The following is a 21,269-nucleotide window of genomic DNA, read 5'->3' on the forward strand; positions in this document are numbered from 1 at the left end:
GTTATCCGATTTTAAAGATAAAGAAGAAGGAAGAGTACAATGTTACACGTAGTAGGGCTTGATAAACCGTACTACTAAGTGACCCATTAGTTGTTGATATATGCACAACTTTAATGGGTGCTTCGTGGCTTAATTTGAGAGGCAACCATCGAAAATCTCACTAATTTTATCAGAATGACATTCACATTTCCTTGAAGTTCCTTAATCAGAGAGATAAAGCAACTAATATAACACAGTCAGTTCAAGAGTCACTTTTCAATGTCCCCATCACAGTGGGTACAAAGTTCTTTTTTTAAGGTCTCTTTCTTTTATGGTCTTTACTCAATTCATCCTCCAACTTTAATTTTCTCAATCAAGTTCTCACATTTTTAATAGTTCTCATTTACTTTTAGCTCTCTCTTATGTGGAATATGAGAAAATTATCAACTTCTTCAAAACGTAGGAATGAGGCAAAAGATGAGAATAAATACACTGAGAGTCAAGAGGTAAATGTTTGTATTATTGATTGGGAAGTTAGGCCTGGTGGTTTATTGGTTCAGAAAAGAAGTGGAGTTTCTGCTGAGGCCAATTTTGTTGCTTGTCCTATGATCAAGATTAAGGTTTCTTATGATTCTTGTTACCATGATCTTACTGTTCCAGCTGAATCAACATTTGGTAAATCACTTGATAATCCATAGTTTTTGCATATTAATATTGTTTATCATACTTAAGAGAGTACTTTATATGTCTAAGTTTGTTCAAATTGCCGGTCTCAAGCCGGAATAAAGGAGAAAGGTTGTAGTAGGTTAACCATTACAATTCATAAAATACAAAGAACTTCTAATATTATTTTTTTTGTTTCTTTACTTTATTTTTATTTTGTATAATGTAATATTGATTTTTTTAATGTAACTAATTTTGAATTGAGATGAACTTAAGTGGAGTGACAGGAATAATGAGAATTCATATATTGGGATAAAGACGTAATTTTTGTTGTTCTTGTTGTTCATCATACTTAACAACCTGCTTAATTAGATGGGATTTTCATAATATCGTATTCTCGGTATATCTTGATGACATCTTCTTTGTTTATGTACTTATATTAGTTAATTTTAGCTTAAGGGGTGGGGTGTCCATTAACATTCTTTCGTAGGAAAACTATGCTGTGTAGCTACTAGCTAGGTTAAAATTTTATTTTTATAATTATATATTACTCCAAATGTTGAATTCCATTAGTTTCTTCGCGTATTTACTTCTTTATATTTTAACGCCCTTGATGAAAATTTTGGCTCCGCCACTGCTTGCTGCCAATATTTACTAGCTAATTTCTTTTTCTACAATTAATTTGTGACTTAGTCGATTTGTTTTAATCAAATGAAGGGGACCTGAAGAGAATTCTTACCGACAGAATTGGGCTACATCCTACAGTTCAGAGACTATTATTTCAAGGAAAAGAAAAGGATGACAATGAATGGTTACACATTGCTGGTGTAAAAGACATGTCAAAATTGATCCTAATGGAAGATCCAGCAAGCAAAGAGATGAAGAAAATTCAAGATAATTTTATCTCTTGTGAAGCCATTGCTCGAGTAAGAGTAGAGGTCGATAAGCTCTCACACAGGGTACGTAAGTAAATCAATCTTGCTACAAGAGTCGGCTTTAATTTCACGAATGGTTATCCAACTTTTATCGTATATATCTAGTGTAAACGAAACATTAGTCATATTCACATATATATCAGTAAAAAGGTGAAGAAAGGCCAGCAAATGCTAAATTCAGTGCCAGAAACAAACAAGTTGCCACATGTATGAAATTGTCATGTAAGTATAGTCACGTCAATAATTCACTTTATGTAATATTCACATTGCACATTTATAAAATAAAAAAAAAAATCATTTCCTAACCCGACCTAATTCCCCCATGTCTTTCACCATGTTATCATAGATTTTTTTTTTTCTTGTTGTTGTTTTTAAAGTGGTACCGTGTGGATATTATATAAGGTGAGTTGCTGAAGTGGCGACGTTCTAGTTGTGTTTCGTGGACCAAATTTAGCTTTAGTGCATTTCTGACGCTTTTTATTTCTATGATATTGTATACGGATAAAATCGGAGAGTCCAATTTTATGATCATTACGATATTCCATAGCCCGTTGTTAGGAGGACCGAGGCACAGTTTAGGGCCCGACCCCGAGGGGTTCCATATGCTCGACTTCGGGGGAGAGCAAATCGGCGGCTATGATGAACGAGTGGGGAGATTCCCAAGGCACGTGATTAAAGCTGACTAAGCCTATTAGGCTAGTGCAAGCTCGTACCGTGGCATTAAATGGTTGTATCAGCCGTGTATTTTTATAATAAATGCATATGTACTATATTGGAATTCCCCCTCCTATATAAAGGGGACCCTTGTTATTTTTGGCACACATGATATTCAATACAAGAAAAAAGACATTCTCTGCTCTCTAACTTAAACGCTCTCTATTGCCTTTCCATTGATTTATTGCTTACATTTATTGTGTTTCATTGATTGTTCTTCATTTATTACTCATCATTGATCATAAAGAGCCCTCATTAAAGCTCTTAGAATTGCAGCCTAGCGCTTAGCTAGACCTCGAGACCCAGTGCAGGCTAGCTCGATACCCCGATTCCTGGCTACTCGGGTTGCTTATTATACTATCTTCAAGCTCTTGTTTCATTTTCCTAACTTACACTGAGCATCTACTGCCTAACAATTAGCATTAAAATAAATCACATATTTTTAGAACCACTAAATCAAATTTAATTGTCATTACCATTTTCAAGGTAAACAAATATATAAGTATAGTTGAGTTATTTTCGGCTTAGAAAATTAGTTTTATAACCTCGGTATAATAAATGAAAAGTTGGATGATCATCCATGAAATTAACCACTAGAGTTCTGTTTGTTTGTTTTCTCTTGTAGGTTGTTGCCGTACAGGAATCTGTGCAGAAAGGTATGAAAGTTGAGGACATGGAATTTGTTGTCCTTTCAGAGTTGTTTATGATTCAGCTTCTTACATTGGATAGTATTGAATCAGATGGAGAAGCAAGAACTCAGAGGAAGAAGGAGGTGAGTTATTGTATATCTAAAAATAGAATTAAGAACAAAGTTACTAGTCATTTTGCCTTTGCTGCTACATATTTTATGTATTTGTTGTTATAGTGGATAAAGTTCAATGATCATATGTGAAATTAAGTATCCATTTGATTTAGGCTAAAAAGATGAAGTCCGTGCCAAAAAATTTAACACACATAGGGGAAGAATTGTTGACCTCCGAGGCCTAAAGCAAAGCCTTAATAAAAGGCCTTATATATATATATATATATATATATATATATATATATATATATATATTGAGCATCATTTTTTGACAAATTAGACAAGCGAGGATGTGAAATAAAAAAATGAGAACTTGATTTTATAAAGTACAAAAAGTTGAATGAAATTAACGTTGATTGCATCACAACTGAAATGGGAGAACCCAGAAAACATACTTGCTCCTTCCCAATTTATGTGACTTCTTTTTTTTTAGTCAGCCCCCTTTCTATATTTGGTAACAATTCAACTTTAGATTTTCTTTTTTGCCCTTAAGGAGATGATTTCTAGCCCACAAATTTCTATGATTTATTTTAGATTACAAAGTTTAAAAGTCTTTCTTTATTTCATAAACTTCATGTCCAGTCAAACATTTTCATATAGATATAGTTACGTGACTAACTAATGAATAGAGAAATATAATTCAGTACAAACGTAAAATAAGATTGACAACAGAAAACTATTCTAGTTATATTAATTAGTGGAAGAAATTGAGTTATTAAAATTACTGACAATAAGAAAATAAATTTATCAACAATAAAAATAATTATATAAATAATATATTGTTATACATAGAGAAATAGTAATTTTGGGGCCCTTAAATTTGTGGGGCCTAAAGCAAGTGCTTCACTTGCTTTAGGCTTTGGCCGTCCTTGCCTCATATAGACTAATATGATTCTGCACGAGTGACGTGATGGCGGATCTACACTAAACACTTATGCTTTTGACTAGAACTATATAAAAGTTGTTTATCTGTAAAACGGTACAGTTTAATTTGTAACGTGGTTTATATACACATGACTATATATCTATTTCTCCATATCTTGACAGGTTCATCGCATTCAGAGTCTCATTGATATGCTCGACAATTTTAAGGCAAGAAACTCTTACCTTATTAGCAATTGTGCTGGTACTTCATTGGTGACTACCAAATGGGAAACGCCTGCGCCAAATCGATTACAACAATCCACAAAAATCAATCAGGAGTGGGAACTGTTTGACTGATTAATTCTTAGTTATGAGTTTCATGTGAAATGATGGTATTTTTTAACTCATTTTTTTTTTCATATAATTTTGGGGAAATATATACACAGACATCTAAAGTTGGCATGTTTTATAGGTTAAGAAATGCATGAGAGGCGGATCCAGGATTTGAGACTTATGAGTTCCTACCGTAATTTCAAACTAATATGCAGTAGTAACTAGGTTTACCGTTAGATATTTACAAATATTTAGTGAATTTCTTAATATAAATATAGGGTCTATGCAAGAGTTACTAGGTTCCCGGGAACCCGTAATCAATGCTCTAGGTCCACCCCTGATGACGGTACATCCAAAGCGAATCTAGAGCGGGCGTTGTCAGTTTAACTGAGCTCATTATTTTTTCTATTTATTTTTCTATATATAAAAAGTTTGAAAACGTTTGTATATAACAGGATAACCTTACATGAGATGGGAGCAAAGGTAAAATCACAATATAAACTTTATAGGTTCTAAATACTACAATAGCGATATGAGATTTTAGTAATTGAGTCCTAAATTTAATTTTTATATATATTTAATAAATTCCGTAATTCATATACAGGTTTAGATTAAAGTTATTAGGTTTGACCAACTCGTACACTGGCTTCTAGCTTTGCACCTGGATGAGAGCCTCTCATCTTACAACTTTATCTAAATAAAAGACACTTAAAAGGAAACTGATTGGTCTTTCCTTTGTTTTCTTCATTCGCTACTTTATCCCATTTGCAAAAGAAATCATTTTTACTTTATAGGCAACGTGATGTATCGATTTTGCATATAATCCTTTGGCTTAAAGAGAGAATGAAATAAATTCGGAGCAAAGAGTCAAAATCTTTTTGTTTTCGGTCTCAATTCAAATATAAAAATCGTTAATATTGCAAAGTAAAATTTACGTAATTAGAAATTAGATAAAAAGTAGGAGTAGTACTATACTTCAAAGTTCAAAACCTATTATTATTGAAAAATATTTAAAATTTTTGGTTAAAATAAATTGTTTGACTCTTCAAATATTAATAGTCATCCAAAAAGGAAGAATATCAAGAATAGTAACTGCCAAATTTGTCATTTTATAAGGTAATTGAGGTGAAATTTCTCGTCTCCTCCCTTCTTGTGGTTCGACAATTTTAATCATGAAACGACCAGAAACTTGATCAAATTCATATTTTAGAGAAAAATATCCTAAAACATGTTATTGAATTTGGTGATAGGTCTCTTTCTTAATTCTTTTCCTACTGCTGAACCAAAAAAATTGGTAGTTCTTTGCTTGTATTTTTGACTATTTTTAGAATTTGTGCACTAGCTAAAGCACAAATCCGTTGTAGTCTAGTTGGTCAGGATATTCGGCTCTCACCCGAAAGACCCGGGTTCAAGTCCCGGCAACGGAATACTTTTGCTTTTTCAACACCAAAATTTACTTCCAATGCTAAAGTTACAAATGTCGTAAAAAAGTTTGCTACTAATTGAATGCATCCAACGATAGACAATTCCTTTTTCCTAAAGAAATGTTGATTTCTTATTTTATTTTTTGCTCTTTGTTCTGCACAATATTGGGAAGAGTTTTCTGGAAAAATTTAAGGAAAATAGTTTGTGAAAAAAGAAAAAAAAACTTGTTTAAACAGTCGTAGTATTTTGTAAGTGAAACAAGATTTTTCAACCGCCTCCTTTGTTATTCTTCATCGGAAATGTTTTTTTTTAAAAGAACTTTAAAATAAATCTTTTTTTTAAAAAAAAAAAACTTAAAATAAATATGTTTTTTGAAAAACTTTTTTCTACTTAATTTATATACCTTTTGCAAACTAACTGTCTAGACTAAAAAGTATTGAATGCGAATTTTTCCCCAGTGATTAGGTTAAAATCATAAGAAGTAAAAGGTGTTTAAATTTGAAAGAATTAAGTATTTAATCAATTGGCACAGCAACTCAATTAAAAATGACCTAGGTTTGAAGTCTTTACCTGGTTTGGCCCAGATTGTATATAATTTGAAAGAAACTTTTTAGCCTTTGGCCCATTATTAAAGACATACTTCTAAGGTTTTTTTTTCTTTTCTTCTTTCTTCTTTCCTAGCATACTCAATCTCTCTTCACTCGCCTCTCTCTTCGTTCTCCCTAAAAATTACAGAATTTTTTTGTACACACTCGTGATAATCTTCGCATTTTATGTTAATAAGATTTTGATTTTTGAGTTAATTGACAAAAATAGGTTAAGGAACCACAATAAAATTTGGCATATCAGTCCAAAAACTATCATGTCTGTCCTAAAACTATCAGATCTTGCCTAAAAGAGCATCTCCGGCGATCTCATCTCGTATTTTCTTATTTCTCTTAGTTTTTGTTTCATCCTTTGCTACTGGTAGCTCAGATTTGAATGTCAAAACCTCGCCGGAAAAATTCAACACCAGCAACCACTGAAAACTGTAATGTGATGATGGACAGAAGGTGTCTTCTAGTGTAAATTTGTATAGGTAGTGTTTATCCTTACTTATACAATATTGTATAAATATGTATAAGTGTGTATATATGCATACAATATTATATAAATTAGATATATTTTTAATGTATAAGTGTGTATATACATTGTACGTGTAAAATAGGCATCCATGGATGTTTGACACTTTCTTTTTTTCTTCTTCTTTGTCTTATTTTTCTAATATACATTATTAGAGATTGTATATACAAGTTTATACAAAGTTATACATCATTATACATGTAATGCACATGTGCAGTTAAATCTAAAATTAAAATTTTATATGTTCAATCTATGTATAAATCGACTTTTTTTGTTGATTTATTTGCAAAATCATGAACGTGCAATAACTTTTTTAAATTTTATTTTTTATTTATGCTATTTGGAACTTGGAAAAGAAGAAAATTTAAGCTTTTCAAGTTGCATTATATAGCAATTTGAATTTTTTATAGTTGGAATAGGAATATATACAAACTTGGGGAAGAAGAATAAAAAATTACCGAATTTTCGTGCTTGAAGATCTGCAGAATAAAAAAAGAAGAAGAAAAAAATGCTTATTTTTCAAACTTTGACCTATTGTTAATGGGCTACAGATTTGCAAAACTGTAACTGAATTATTCTGTTGTAATGTATATAAATGGACTGTATTTTTTGTGTAATTCAATTTAGAGAATGCACGGGGTCTTTTTCTGTTGTTGTAGCTCTAGAAATGAGTTTAACTAAAGAAGGACAAAATTTTATCATCATTTGATAATTGAGAGGTGTTTAAAATCTTTTGAAAATTTCAATAATTATTGTCTTGTTCTAATAGTTGTGACTTTTAAATCGATAGAATTTCTGCTTTAGAATATTAAGATCATTTCTCAATTGTATTTATTAGCTATCATTAGGGAGTATTTAAAAGAAAAAAATGAATGTATTTACTCGTACCCAACATTTACCGTACTAAACTAACATATATGGCATGAATCTAAAAAAGAAACTCATCATTTTGTCGTAATTAAAAAATATAAATTGTCATTCAAAAATATTTTTCATAACCATGATATTTTAACCAATTTCAAGGTTAATTTCGTTAATGTCATATCTTTTCGTAACCACCACCACCAACAACAACAACAACAAACCTAGTAGTTTCTCACGAGTGGGGTCTGTGGAGGGTAAGATGTATGCAGCCTATCCATACCCCTGGATAGGGTAGAGAGGCTGCTTCCGATAGACCATCGGCTAGAGAACGACTGAAAAAGAAAAGGTAATTGCAACAAGCAGGAATAACAACAAGATGAAATAAGATCGAATTCAAGAATGCAGTCAAACTCTAGATAGTAATAGCCAACTATGAATAAAACATAACATACTAACACTAATGCTAGCGAACTGACTAGGACAAAGAGAAACGTTGGACTACCTACCAACCTTCTACCATAATCTTTGATCTCCACACCCTCTTGTCTAGGGCCATGTCCTCGGGGTTAAGCTCTACCCCTACCTCGACCTCTAGCACGGCCTCGACCTCGCCCTCTACCCCTCGTGGGAGCTGCTGCTGGGGGCTCGGGCTACTAAGAGGTAGATGAGAAAGCGTGTGTTCTCGCCATCTGCGAAAGAACAGAGTAGAAATTCAATTAGCATTTGAGAAACAAAACCGCACGACAAGAAAGAACAAATGTGAAGGTTTTCCTAAATCTGCATCCTCTAGGGGATAAATATAGACGACTCCGTACCGATCCCTCAGACTCTACTGAGCTTGTCCATGAATTGTGAGACCTATGTTACCTAGAGCTCTGATACCAACTTGTCAAGACACGGTTTCCCCACCCTCAGGAGTCGTGATGACGCCTACTCGTAGAAGCTAGGCAAGCCATGAACTTAGAAATCATTAACTCTTTTGTTTTAAATATTCTTCCCAATTATATTAACATGAAATAAATATTTAAATAACAGTGGAATATGAAATTTAGCAGAAGTCCTATATAAATATAAAGCCAAAATATCTCGAAGACCAACACATGCCTCTAACCAGAACCTGGTATCACAACATCCACGGACTACTAAGAGTATTAAATACAACCATTCGAAGAAAATATAACACTATTTGTCTCGAATATATGAGAAAACAAAATTAAATATAAGATAGAGGAGACGTCGGGCCTACGGACGCCTGCAAGGCTACTTCAGTGTCTCGGTGGACTGAAGGTTGGCTCCCGAGATACTGCTGCTGACCAAATGCTACTCCGGTCTCTGCACATAAGTGCAGAGTGTAGCATCAGCACAACTGACCCCATGTGCTGGTAAGTGTCTGGCCTAACCCCGGCGAGATAGTGACGAGGCTAGAACCAGACTCTAGATAAACCTGTGCAGTTATATAATATATGGCGGAAAAATAAACAGGTAATAAGCAGTTTAAAAGGGATAGGGCACATGCTTCGGGGAACAAATCAACCTAGCAGAAACCAAATAGGTATATGAAAGTACAGTACAGTACCTACAACAATACAATAACACTACTATTGCGGTGCGTAACCCGATCCCTTATCATTTAACACTGTTGCGGAGTGCACCCCGATCCATATATATATAGTTGTTGCGGTGTGCAACCCGATCCAATATAATATCTGTTATGGCGTGCAACCCGATCCAATATAATATTTGTTGTGGCGTGCAACCCAATCCAATATAATATATGATAATAAAAATGTTGCAGCGCGCAATCCGTTCCAAATATACAGCTTAGAGTGATCATAACAACAGTCCCGGCAAGGGATCAACCATAAATTATAATATCCCAACAAGGGAACTCAACAGTACAAGTACATACGTCCCGGCAAGGGAGAATCAGCTATAACCAATCTCAACTCAACTCCTAATCATCTCAATTATCACTATTTCTAAATCATAAGTAACTTCCAGGAAACTAAACTATGTCTTTGCTCGATGCCACGGGTTTACTCACTATTGCAACCATAGTATCATTCAAGAATACAACAAGTATCAAGTTAAGACTCACGGCCATGCTCGACACCAACGTATAGATACTCGTCACCATGCCTATACGTCATACTCAACAAGAAACAAGTAGCAAATATGACTTAACTCATAATCCCTCAAGCTAAGGTTAGACCAGACACTTACCTCAAACTTCCACGGCCGACTCAATCCTCAATTACCGCTTTTCCTCTCGAATTTGGCTCCAAATCAATTGTATCTATACATAAATGACTTCATAACATCAATAAATACTAAACAATTCGAATCCAATACCTAATTATAGCTTTCCAATCATTCTTCCCAAAAATCGACCCCGGGCCCGCTTGGTCAAAACACGAGGTTTGGACCAAAATCAAATCACCCATTCACCCACGAGCCCAATATATAATTATTTTCAGAATTCGACTCCAAAACGAAGTCTAAATCACAATTAATCAAAAAGCCCTAACTCTACCCAAATCCCTAATTTTCTACCCTTAATCACATGTTTTAGGCCTAGAAATCTAATAGATGTTGATAAAAATGGAAGAAAACAAGTTAAAGATTACTTACCCAAGAGATTATGGTGAAGGATTTGTCACACCTCCTTTTTCCGCCCCCACCAGGGGTGAAGGAGTTTTTTCCAATTAAAGGACAATCGAAACGGGATTTATTTATTTATTTCAGAGTCGCCACTTGGGATATTTAGGGTGTCCCAAGTCACCAATTTTAATCCCGAATCGAGGAAAAGAATGACTCCATATTACAGTCTGCGTACCAGAAATCCGGATAAGGAATTCTGTTAACCCGGGAGAAGATGTTAGGCATTCCCGAATTTCGTGGTTCTAGCACGGTCGCTCAACTGTCATATTCGGCTTATTTATCTGATTTTAATACAATTATGAACCGATGTGCCAATTTTAACTTTTTACCACTTTATTATTTTTAAAAGAATGTGAACATCACTTAAAATACGTCTTCGGACTGCGTCACATGAAATGCACCCACAATCCGGAACACATTTTATTTGATGTTTTGGGATTTGGATTTGGGTCACATGAAATGCACACCCGTGTTTAGGAATGTATTATTATTAAAATCGTGCCTAAAGCGATTAGCGTATTATTATTTCTGGGTAAGACCGTGGAATTCACTAAACAGTCCATCCCGAATTCTAAATATTCAATTAAACATTTATTGAGGGCCCCGCAATTGGTGCATTTTATTGGGCGAGGCTCATCTCATTTTATTTTTAAAGGACAGTCCTAAAATGCCTACATTTTTCTCTTATTAAATTTGTCTTTACAAAATAAAAAGAGAAAATGTCTTAATTTATTTACATGTTTGAGTTGTTATAGATGGGTTTCGAATATGATTCATAAAATCTGAAAATGATGCAAACAGGACAGTTCGTTGCCACTGCGGGCCCAGGCCCAACGTGTATGACATAAAACTAGACCTGGGCCATCTTATTCACATGTTACTACCTATTACATTATACTAAGCATGTTCTCAGTTTGTCAAATTAAAAAAAAAACTTAGCAATCTAATTTTAATCCTAGATCATTTACATGCTAAAATTAACCAATATTATTTAACTAAACAATATTCCTACCAAGTTCCTAAATGGCCTATTCGTTTGAATTTTTGACTAGACGGAATTACTACACCATTTATTTATTTTTAGGCAATATATAGATAGTTCATCCGTTAAACTATCATCGGATGTTCCACTATATATATTAAATAGCTACATGATTCTAATTTTTGCAATCTAAATAATTTATACATACAAATAAAATTCAGAATATAATTAAATTAAATTTAGAATTTCAACTCTTCATTTTCGTATTCATACTTCATATTTCGGTTTACAATAACCAGCGTGTCAGTTGTGTACCTGATATTGGAAGCAAAAGAAAAGGAAGATGAGAATCAGCAGCAGTAATAACAATACAGCACAACAACAACAGTCCAGCAACAGTAACAACCCAGGAACAGACCGGTGGAGTAGTAATCCCAAAACGAAAGCTTCAAGCTTTTATGAAACAACAACAATTAATGCTGATTTCAAACAATGAAAGAAAGCAAAAGATTTTTTTTTTAGTTTTTTTTATTTGAAAGTTTAAATATTTTTCGGAGTTTTTCTTTCTCTCTTAAATATTCCGCTCTTTTTTTTCTCTCTTATTCTCTCTATTCTTCTCTGTCCGTTCTTTTTCTTCTTCTCCTCCTCCTCTTAAATCTGATTCAAGACCTCTTATTTATCTCTCATCCCAAAACCCTTTAATCAATTAAAATCAACCACTTTCTCCTACCAAACCCATTATTTTCCCACTCATCCCCACTACATTAAACAAATATATCAAACCAACCCATTACATCTTGTTCCTCATGCCTACCATAAATAATTACCATATTCCCCTCCACTACATTTTGTTTTGTCCCCCATTTATATTAAACAATTATATCACCCACATCCCATTACATTTTGTCCCTCATGCTTAACATAAAGAATTATTCAAAAATGTTCAATTACCAAACTACCCCTTCGATCTCATTGCAATTACCATTTTACCCCGAATGTACTGCAATTTACCAAACTACCCCCATCAGCTATAAACACTTCACTTAATCAATTTCAACCAAAATATAGCAAATATGACCAATTTCTAACAATGTTCATCAACAAATTCAAACTAAATGATGAACAACAAAGAAACAACTAAAATTATCTTGATTGAACAACATCTTTAACAACAAACAAACCTAATTTCAGATTCAACACCAACAAACATGTATATTCAGATTTCTAAATTCAATAATCATTTGAACTTAAAATTAAATCTAACAACATTACAACCAACAATTTCTATATTAAAACTAAACAAGATCATGAAGCAAGCTGAAGAAATAATCATAAATGATAAACAATAAACAAGAAATCAAACTATACAAATTTCGGATTCAAGATCAACCAAACAAAGTATGAACATGAATGAAAATATTCAATAACAATAACAAACAAACTTTATTCAAACTTCGAATTAAACTTAAACAAAACAAATAAACATATTCAAATCACTAATCTTCAAATAATCAACTAATCTTTCTTAAATTAAATCCAACAAAACTTATAACAAAGATACATGATCCAAAAATTAAAACCAAAACATAACTTCGCATTAAATTACTAAATTAAAAACGAACTTCAAACAAGATGAACACGAACTATATCTATTTTTAAACAAAAAACATGACGGATTAAATGATTCAAACAACATTAATAATTTCTGGAAAATACATAACAACATGAAACAAATTGAAGAAATAATCAATTAAATTTCAATTTGAATCTGACAAACATTAAACTAACAATTCCTTTTCTTACAAAAATAAATAAAATTAACATGAAATAAACATGAAAAACAACTAATTAAATTTCCATTTGAATCTGAAAATTAAATCAACAAAACTAAAAAAAATTAATTCAACGATAAACATGAACAAACAAGAATCGATCATTTATAGATTTTAGATCCGAGAATATCAAAATAAAAATAACTGACAAAATAAAACTCAAAATCTACTAACCGGATCGAAACGAAATATGTACGGACTGTTTTGACGACCCCAACAAAAACTCGAACAAACGACGACGAACACGAACCTAAGAAGCAACTGAAGCAACGCCGAAGCAGTAGCAGCAGTTGACGCAGCAGAAGCGATGAAACAGAAGCAGCTGGGGTGCGTTTGGTTTGTTTGTGCGAAGAAGACGAAAGCAGCGATGAAACAGTAGGGGAGGTCGACGGACAGTGGCGAACAAAATCAGCAGTTGGACGCAGCTAAAGCAAACTGCGAATGGAGATGCATCAACACTGTTTGGAGCAGCCATGGCTGCTCGTCGTAGCTGGACGCATGCAGCAGTAGTGACGCGTCGGAGCAGGCTATAGCGCGACGCAGTAGCAGCGATGAAACAGATGGGGAAGTGAAGGAGGCGTCCATGGATGTTGGACGAAGAAGAAGAAACAACGAAGGTGTTCGACGGAGGGGTCGTCGCTGGTTCGAAGAAAATGAAGATGTGAGGGGTCTGTTTGGAGGGTGGTTGACGATGAGAAGGCAGCCATGGCTGCTAGGGAGTGGAGCTTGGGGAACCCATGGTTGTGTGTTTGGAGTTTGGAGAAGGAGAAGCAAAGGTGGGGGGGACGGATCATTTTTTTTGTGTTTTTAGGGTTTTTGAAAAAATGAAAAATGAAGATTAGGAAGGGTTAGGTCATTTTGGGGTTAATGGGGCGGACCGGGTCGACCCGGTTTGAAATGGACCGGGTCGTGGGGAAGGTTGGACAATTTTTTTTTTTGGCATGTGGCTTACAGTTGAAGAAATGGCTCAATCCGATTTTTCTTTGTATTTTTGCTCTCTTTTCTTCTTTTATTTTCCTAAAACTAAATTCTAAAAATCCTTAAATTATTATTAAGCACTAAATTAAGCTATAAAAGCGCAAATTAACTCCCAATAACAATTAACGCACAATTAAGTAATAATTAAGCATAAAATTGTACATTTGGACATTAAATGCTAAAAATGCAAAAGATGCCTATTTTTGTAATTTTTAATTTTTGTAAAACAAATTTAATTACTAACAATTATAGAATTAAATCCTACATGCAAAATGCAACATATTTTTGTATTTTTTATTAATTTAACAAATAAACATGCACATACAATACAAATAATTATCCACAAATGTCACAAAAATTCTCAAAATTGCACACCAAGGAAAATCATTTTATTTTGAATTTTTTGGGAGTAATTTTTATATAGGGCAAAAATCACGTGCTTACAGGATTGCTTCAAAAATCGCCTAAGAGCTTTGGAGAAGAAGGGGTTTATGAATTTTTATGAAAATCCCGTAATGGGTTCTGTTTTGAGAATTTAAAATAACTGAAGTGTTCTTCGCGATTGCGACATACCCTTCGCGTTCGCGATGGGTTAGGCCTGCTAGGCCTTCGCGTTCGCGAAATGTGGCTCGCGTTCGCGGAGCTTGGCTCCTCAAGCCTACGCGTTCACGGACCATTGGTCGCGTTCACGATGCACAAGTGGTGACCCCTCCCTTCAACCTTACGCGTTCGCGAGTGGAGGGACGAGTTTGCAATGATCTCCCCCCTCAGCTTCGCGTTCACGTCTCAACCTCCGCGTTCGCGAAGAAGAAAAATAGGCACCTGGGATCCTTGCCTTACGCATTTGCGAGAGGGACCACGCGAAGGGTAAAATCCCAGGGTACTAACAGCAGAAATCTGCAACATTTTCCTAAGTTCAAAACTTCCCGAAACACATCCGAAACATACCCGAGCCCTCGGGGCTCCTAACCAAACTCACGTACTAACTCAACAATATCATACGAACTTATCCGTGCGATGAAATCGCCAGAATAACCTCAATAACAACGAATCAAACCTCAAAATCAAGAATATTTCTCAAACTTCATCAAGCATCAAATTTAGCAATTTAGGTCTGAATCACGTCAAACGGACTCCGTTTTCAACCAATTTTTACAAAAATGACTTAAACCATATATAAGACCTGTACCGGGCGCCGGAACCAAAATACGGGCCCGATACCACCATGTTCTAATCAGATTTCTTTTCAAATTTCCTTAAATAATTTTCCTTAAAAATTCATTTCTCGGGATTGGGACCTCGGAATTCGATTCCGAGCATATGCCCAAGTCCCATATTTTCCTACGGACCCTCCGGGACCGTCGGATCACGGGTCCGGGTCTGTTTACCCAAAATATTGACCGAAGTCAAATATATTTATTTTATAATCAAAACTTAGCATTTTTCACAGATTTTCATATTTAAGCTTTCCGACTACGCGCCCGGACTGTGCACGCAAATCGAGGTGATGATAAATGAGGTTTTAAGGCATCGGAGACGCAGAATTCAATTAAAAGCAAGTGATGACCCTTTGGGTCGTCACACCCAAACTTTTATAGTATGGCTTAGCAGCTTAATCCCCCTATAATTATTGCAATTTTTGATATCGCCCTTGTTTTTATATAGAAGAATCATCGTATTCTACCTCTAATCATTGGACATATTTTTCGTCCTAAAAATAACGTTGAACAGCCTAGTGAGCCACTCCAAACCCGCCTTACTCGCATTCTTCCAAAATTCTACAGGTATTTCATCTGGCCCGATAGTTCTACCCCTGTGCATTTTCTGCATAGCCCCCTCGACCTCCTCTACTCTTATGCGCCTACAATGCCCAAAATTGTGGTGCATCTCGGAGTGCTCCAAATTGCCCAACACAATGTCCCTATCACCCCTTTCATTCAGGAGTTTATGGAAATATGTCTGCCATCTTCGTCTAATCTAAGCCTCTTCCATCAAAACTCTACCTTCCTCATCTTTGATACACTTAACTTGATCCTGATTACGGACCTTCCTCTCTCTCACCTTGGCTAACATGTATAGCTTCTTGTCCCCGCCTTTGGTCCCAAGATCTTCATACAAACGCCCAAGCGCCGCAATCTTAGTCGCAGTAACCGTTAACTTCGCCTCCTTCTTAGCCCTTCTATACCCCTCCCTGTTCTTCCTTCTCGCCTCCTCGTTCATGCTCTCTATAGGTGTTACGTACGATGCTTGCTTGGCTTCCACTTTCTCTTGTACCTCCCCACTCCACCACTAGTCACATTTGTGGTTGCTAGAGAAACCTTTCGGGACCCCTAACACTTATCTCGCAGCTACTCTAATACACTCCTTTGTCGTGCTCCACATACAACTCGCGTTCCTATTGCTCCTCTAGGCTCCCATAGCTAACAACTTCCCCCCTCCAACTCCTGCCCTTTGTCACTAGTCAAAGCACCCCACCTGATCCTGGGTTGATCATGCACGACCCTCTTCCTCCTCTTCCTCATGATCTCTAAGTCCATCACCAATAATCTATACTGAGTCATGAGATTCTCGCTTGGTATAACCTTGTGATCCATGCACAAAATCCTATCGCACTTCCGAAGGAGTAGATAATAAATTTGAGTCTTGGCCAACGAACTCCGGAAAGTAACCAAGTGCTCCTCCCCCTTTCAAAACACGAGTTGGCAATTACCAAATCAAAAGCTTTAGCATATTTCAACAACGAAGTATCTCCTCTGTGCCTAACTCCAAAGTCAAAGCCGCGATGCACACCGTTATACCCCTTCCCCCAGATGTCGCCCCAATATGACCATTGAAGTTACTTCCTACGAATAATTTCTCGGTGAGCGGAAGTCAAACACGAGTTCTCATAACCATGATATTTTAAGCAATTTCTCGTTAAAGGACAATTTCGTCAATGTGATATTTTTGTTTAAATTCGTGAAAAAGTTAACTCAAAAGGAAGTACAAGAGAAAGACAGAGGAATGGAGAAAGAGGGCACAAGCGATACTGATAATCGGAGCACGATAACGGTGAACGTTAAGTTCAGCGGCCGATCGATACCGGTGGAAATCACCTATGAGTCCACTGTCGAACACCTCAAGTCTCTCCTTCAACCTCACACTAATGTCCTCCCTCGCGGTCAAAAACTCATCTTCAAAGGTTACTTTCTTTCAATTCTACCCTATCAAGCTTTATTTTTTACTGAATTGGAATACAAGGCATGAAGTTTAAGAAAGCCAGCAACAAATTTTAAATTTGTAGTCTAAAACAAGTCATTTGACATTTCTGTGGTTATAAATCATGTCATTAAAGCTAAAAAGTACGAAGTTTAGAGTTAAATTGTTTCTAATTATATAAAGGTATCATTTCTTTTGGAATTTTTGGACAGACTAAAAAGGAAAGTATATCAATTTGTGTGTTTTTCATGGACAGGGAAAGTTTTGGTGGATGGAATGACATTGAAGTCGTCAGGGGTTTTAAATGGTGCTAAGATCATGCTTATGGGTTCCCAGGTTTTACACCAAGAGGTACTTCATGAAGTCTTCTATGATGTTTACTTTTCCTTCTTTGCCTCTATTAGAAATTTGTATGCCAGTAGAAAATAGTAGTGAATTTCTAGTAATTTTATTTTTAATTTGTGTAATGTTGGCCTGAGAGGAATTTGAATAGAGAAACATGGTCAGTGGGATTTGATAATTTATATAGCGGATCCCTACTTGTTTGAGACTGAGGTGTAGTTGTTGTCGCCTCTATTTTCATACACTCTTTGCAGTGATGATTCATATAGCCGACTCTAACTTGCTTGAGATTGAGACCTTGTTGTTGATATTTAGAAGCCTATTTAATTAGATGGGATTTTCATAGTTCTGCTAGCCCGATATATCTTATATTTACTTTTTTCCAAAGTTAATCTGGTATATCTTGATGTCATGATCTTATTTGATTATTTGCTCATGTTAGTTAAGTTCTCAACTTCAAGAAAGTAAAACATGAAGCCTAGAATTTTATTTGTTTTGGTTGTGGAAAGTATGTGAACCTTCATCTGTCTGATTTATATACAACGCCAACTCTGCAAAGAACGTGCTATTAAATTGATTGTTTATGATTGCTCTTGATTTTTAGCTAGACAGTAGACTTCCCACAAGCACCTGCAGCCACCAACATTGTCATTTAAAGTAAAAACCTAAATTTACTTTAGTATGGAAGAAAACTTATTCCTGCGGGTGGCAATTAGCAACAAGGACGGAGCTACATGTTTGGATCCCAGATGTGACATTCTTGCAGTTTTTTTAATACCCCCCTTGGTAAAAATCCTTGCTCTGCCATTGATTAGCTATTGTGACACTCTGGATACTGAATCTAGATATTGACATATTGCCCTGCCAATATTTACTAGCTATTTTTTAAAAAACGATTGTGAACTAATTGCTTTAATTTGTGTTAATCAAATGAGTGGGGCCTGAAGAAAATTCTTTGATAGAACTGGGCTGCATCCTACAGTTCAGAGGCTATTGTCCCAAGGAAAAGAATAGGATAACAATGAATTCTTACACATTGCTGGTGTACAGGACATGCCAAATGTATTGGAGGATCCAGCAGGCAAAGAGAGGAAGAATATTCAAAATACCTCGGTTTCTTATGAAGCCATTGCAGGAGTAAGAGTAGAGGTCGATAAGCTCTCACACAGGGTATGTAAGTATTCTTGCAAATCAATGTTGGCACTAGAGTTCGGGATAATTGTCACGGATGATGATCGTTAACTTTTATTTTATTGTACCAAAGTTATAAATCGAATTTGGAAAAATAACTCAACTAGACATATGTATCACAGAAAATGAAAACACCGAAAAATGTCAAATTCGGTCTCAGAAAACATAATTGCCACATATCTAAAATTGCCATACAATTATAGCCACGAAGCTGCCTTATATAATATCCACTAAAAAACTATTAAACCCCTCTTTTTCCAAACCAACCTAATACTTGGTGTTTTGCACTATGCGGCACATCATGGTTTTTTCTTTTGACTTTTCTTAAGAGGGTCAAAGAATAGTCTTTTTTTTTTCAGGAAAAAAAGTGGTTCCATGTGAATAATATGTAAGGTGAGTTGTTGAAGTTACAGTCAACGTGTGATTCAGAGACGGGTTTAGCATTTTTCGGCGTTCTTTATTTTCTGTGAGGTATAAGCATAATTGAGTATTTCTTTATTAGGAAAATTAACTTTATGACTTTATAACAGTAAGTCAGATGACCATCTGTGAAATTAACCTTAGGGTTTTGTTTGGTTTTATTTAGATGCAGGAAGTCTTGATTATGTAAATTGTACTTCTCGTGCATGTAGGTTTCGGCCATAGAGGAGGCTATGCAAAGAGGTACTAAAGTTGAGGACAGAGAATTTGTGGTGCTTACCGAGTTGTTCATGATTCAGCTTCTTAAACTGGATAGTATTGAGGCAGATGGAGAAGCAAGAGCTGAGAGGAGGAAGGAGGTGAGTTGGTGCATACTTTAGAAAGCTAGTATTAAGGCAAAATTAGTTACTAATCATCCACAGATCATCAAATAAATATCTCAATATAGCATTTAAAAACAGAGTTACTAGTCCTTACCCCTTTGCTGCAACATCTTCTGATCTAAATTTAGTGGTAGCAAATAGGTTCAACCAGATGTTTTCCAGGTCAATCTTCAGAGTTGCACCAATTATTTTTTGTCACATTAAAATAATTGAACTATGTGTGACTTGCTCGAAAATAAATATGATTCAAAGGTCAAAATTTTTGCATTCCAGTTTGTCAATCAGTCTAATTATCCAATTATGCGTGGAATAGTAGCACAGTTGGCTGTATATTAGTTCCAGTTTCTGAACTTGATTTCTTGTATTAAGTTCTGAGAAATTTTACCTTCAAAAGAGACTTTTCTTTAAATGATGGTTTAAGGGATACATCAATCTTTTGTATCATGGAGAAGTAAAACGTAATGCCCTACTTGAGTAGTGATTGATTCAATATTTAAACGCTGTGGGTTTTGAGTCGTGAGCTGAGAAAGTGAGTTTTGAAATGTGTATCTAATTCTATCTATACTTATTGTTTTGTGCGCGCGCACACACACACATATATATATATGATTGAACGGGAATCACTGGGATCTATGGATCCAATGAACCCATTGTTGGATTGTGCTTGAGTGATGTCTCTGACTACAGATTCTACATCTCCTGGCAGGTTCATCGCATTCAGAGTTTTGTTGGTATGCTTGACAATTGTAAGGCAAGAAACTTTAAATTATAATGGTACTTGAATGGTACCATATGAGAGATGTTGGATTCAGGAGTTTGAAGCCTCAATGTACCAAATAGACTACAGCAATCCACAAAAATTACTCAGCAATTGGAACTGTTTGATTCTGTATCATAGTTTCTTGTTGTTACTGATTCATTGTCCTTTTACATCGTTCATCTTGCTTATGTTAGGTAAGAGGTAATTCTTTTCATACTTCGGTTTGGCCGATTTTTGATTAAAACCAAAATCAAACCAATTTAATCGGTTTTTAAAATTTTAAAACCAAATTACATACAAACCATCGGTTTGGTTGTTGTTGGTTTGGTTCGGTTTTTCGGTTTCTAGTAAGCTAATGATAAGTCGATAATAGTAAAACAACACTAGACAACAATCTGAAAATAATCTGCTAAATTTATGTTTTTTTATATATTTATTTCGGAACTGAAAGTTTATTTACCTGTTTATACGAAAAAAATGAGCAAAAAACAAACTAAAAGTTTACTTTCTCAAGCTTTAGCTACTATAGTCTTACAATTTGAGTTTGCTTTCTTTACTCTTGTCGTAGATTTTTTTTTCTCACTCTTTTATTAGGAAAAAGTATGTGTGTAGATTAGAGAATTAGATTCTCTTTAAGGAAAAGAAAATTGGTCGATTCCTATTCTTTTGGGCTTAGGCAATCTTTTAAGATATAAGTAGGATAAATCAAAATTCAAAATAATAATTAAAATGCATAAAGTATTTAAAATTATTTACAAAAAGATATTATATCATATATCAATAATTATTCATATTTTTATATAATTAATCGGTTCGGTTTT

General features: G+C 34.9%; 2 protein-coding genes and 1 non-coding gene across 3 annotated transcripts; all 3 read left to right on the forward strand.

Annotated features, from left to right (window-relative positions):
- Positions 1-319: 319 nt before the first annotated feature.
- On the forward strand, positions 320-4,471 carry LOC104212822 (BAG family molecular chaperone regulator 4-like). Its single transcript, XM_009762174.2, has 4 exons — positions 320-654; positions 1,360-1,601; positions 2,917-3,063; positions 4,141-4,471. The coding sequence occupies exons 1-4, from the start codon at positions 402-404 to the stop codon at positions 4,312-4,314; spliced, it is 816 nt and encodes a 271-aa protein (XP_009760476.1). The 5' UTR covers positions 320-401; the 3' UTR covers positions 4,315-4,471.
- A 1,173-nt stretch (positions 4,472-5,644) lies between these two features.
- TRNAE-CUC (transfer RNA glutamic acid (anticodon CUC)) lies at positions 5,645-5,717 on the forward strand. Its single transcript has one exon. It is a non-coding gene; the product is annotated as a tRNA-Glu (tRNA).
- An 11,416-nt stretch (positions 5,718-17,133) lies between these two features.
- Positions 17,134-20,618, forward strand: LOC104212823 (BAG family molecular chaperone regulator 4-like). Its single transcript, XM_009762175.2, has 5 exons — positions 17,134-17,335; positions 17,609-17,703; positions 18,745-18,864; positions 19,518-19,664; positions 20,395-20,618. The coding sequence occupies exons 1-5, from the start codon at positions 17,158-17,160 to the stop codon at positions 20,458-20,460; spliced, it is 606 nt and encodes a 201-aa protein (XP_009760477.1). The 5' UTR covers positions 17,134-17,157; the 3' UTR covers positions 20,461-20,618.
- Positions 20,619-21,269: the final 651 nt, after the last annotated feature.

The sequence above is a fragment of the Nicotiana sylvestris genome, chromosome 2 (assembly GCF_000393655.2).
Source record: "Nicotiana sylvestris chromosome 2, ASM39365v2, whole genome shotgun sequence".
Classification (NCBI taxonomy): Eukaryota; Viridiplantae; Streptophyta; class Magnoliopsida; order Solanales; family Solanaceae; genus Nicotiana; species Nicotiana sylvestris.

Coding starts and splice junctions, on each gene's coding strand:
- LOC104212822 (XM_009762174.2), top strand. CDS start 402: ATGTGGAATATGAGAAAATTATCAACTTCTTCAAAACGTAGGAATGAG. Junction 655..1,359: donor TCCAGCTGAATCAACATTTG/GTAAATCACTTG, acceptor AATCAAATGAAG/GGGACCTGAAGAGAATTCTT. Junction 3,064..4,140: donor GAACTCAGAGGAAGAAGGAG/GTGAGTTATTGT, acceptor ATATCTTGACAG/GTTCATCGCATTCAGAGTCT.
- LOC104212823 (XM_009762175.2), top strand. CDS start 17,158: ATGGAGAAAGAGGGCACAAGCGATACTGATAATCGGAGCACGATAACG. Junction 17,704..18,744: donor CCCAGGTTTTACACCAAGAG/GTACTTCATGAA, acceptor GCTGGTGTACAG/GACATGCCAAATGTATTGGA. Junction 19,665..20,394: donor GAGCTGAGAGGAGGAAGGAG/GTGAGTTGGTGC, acceptor ATCTCCTGGCAG/GTTCATCGCATTCAGAGTTT.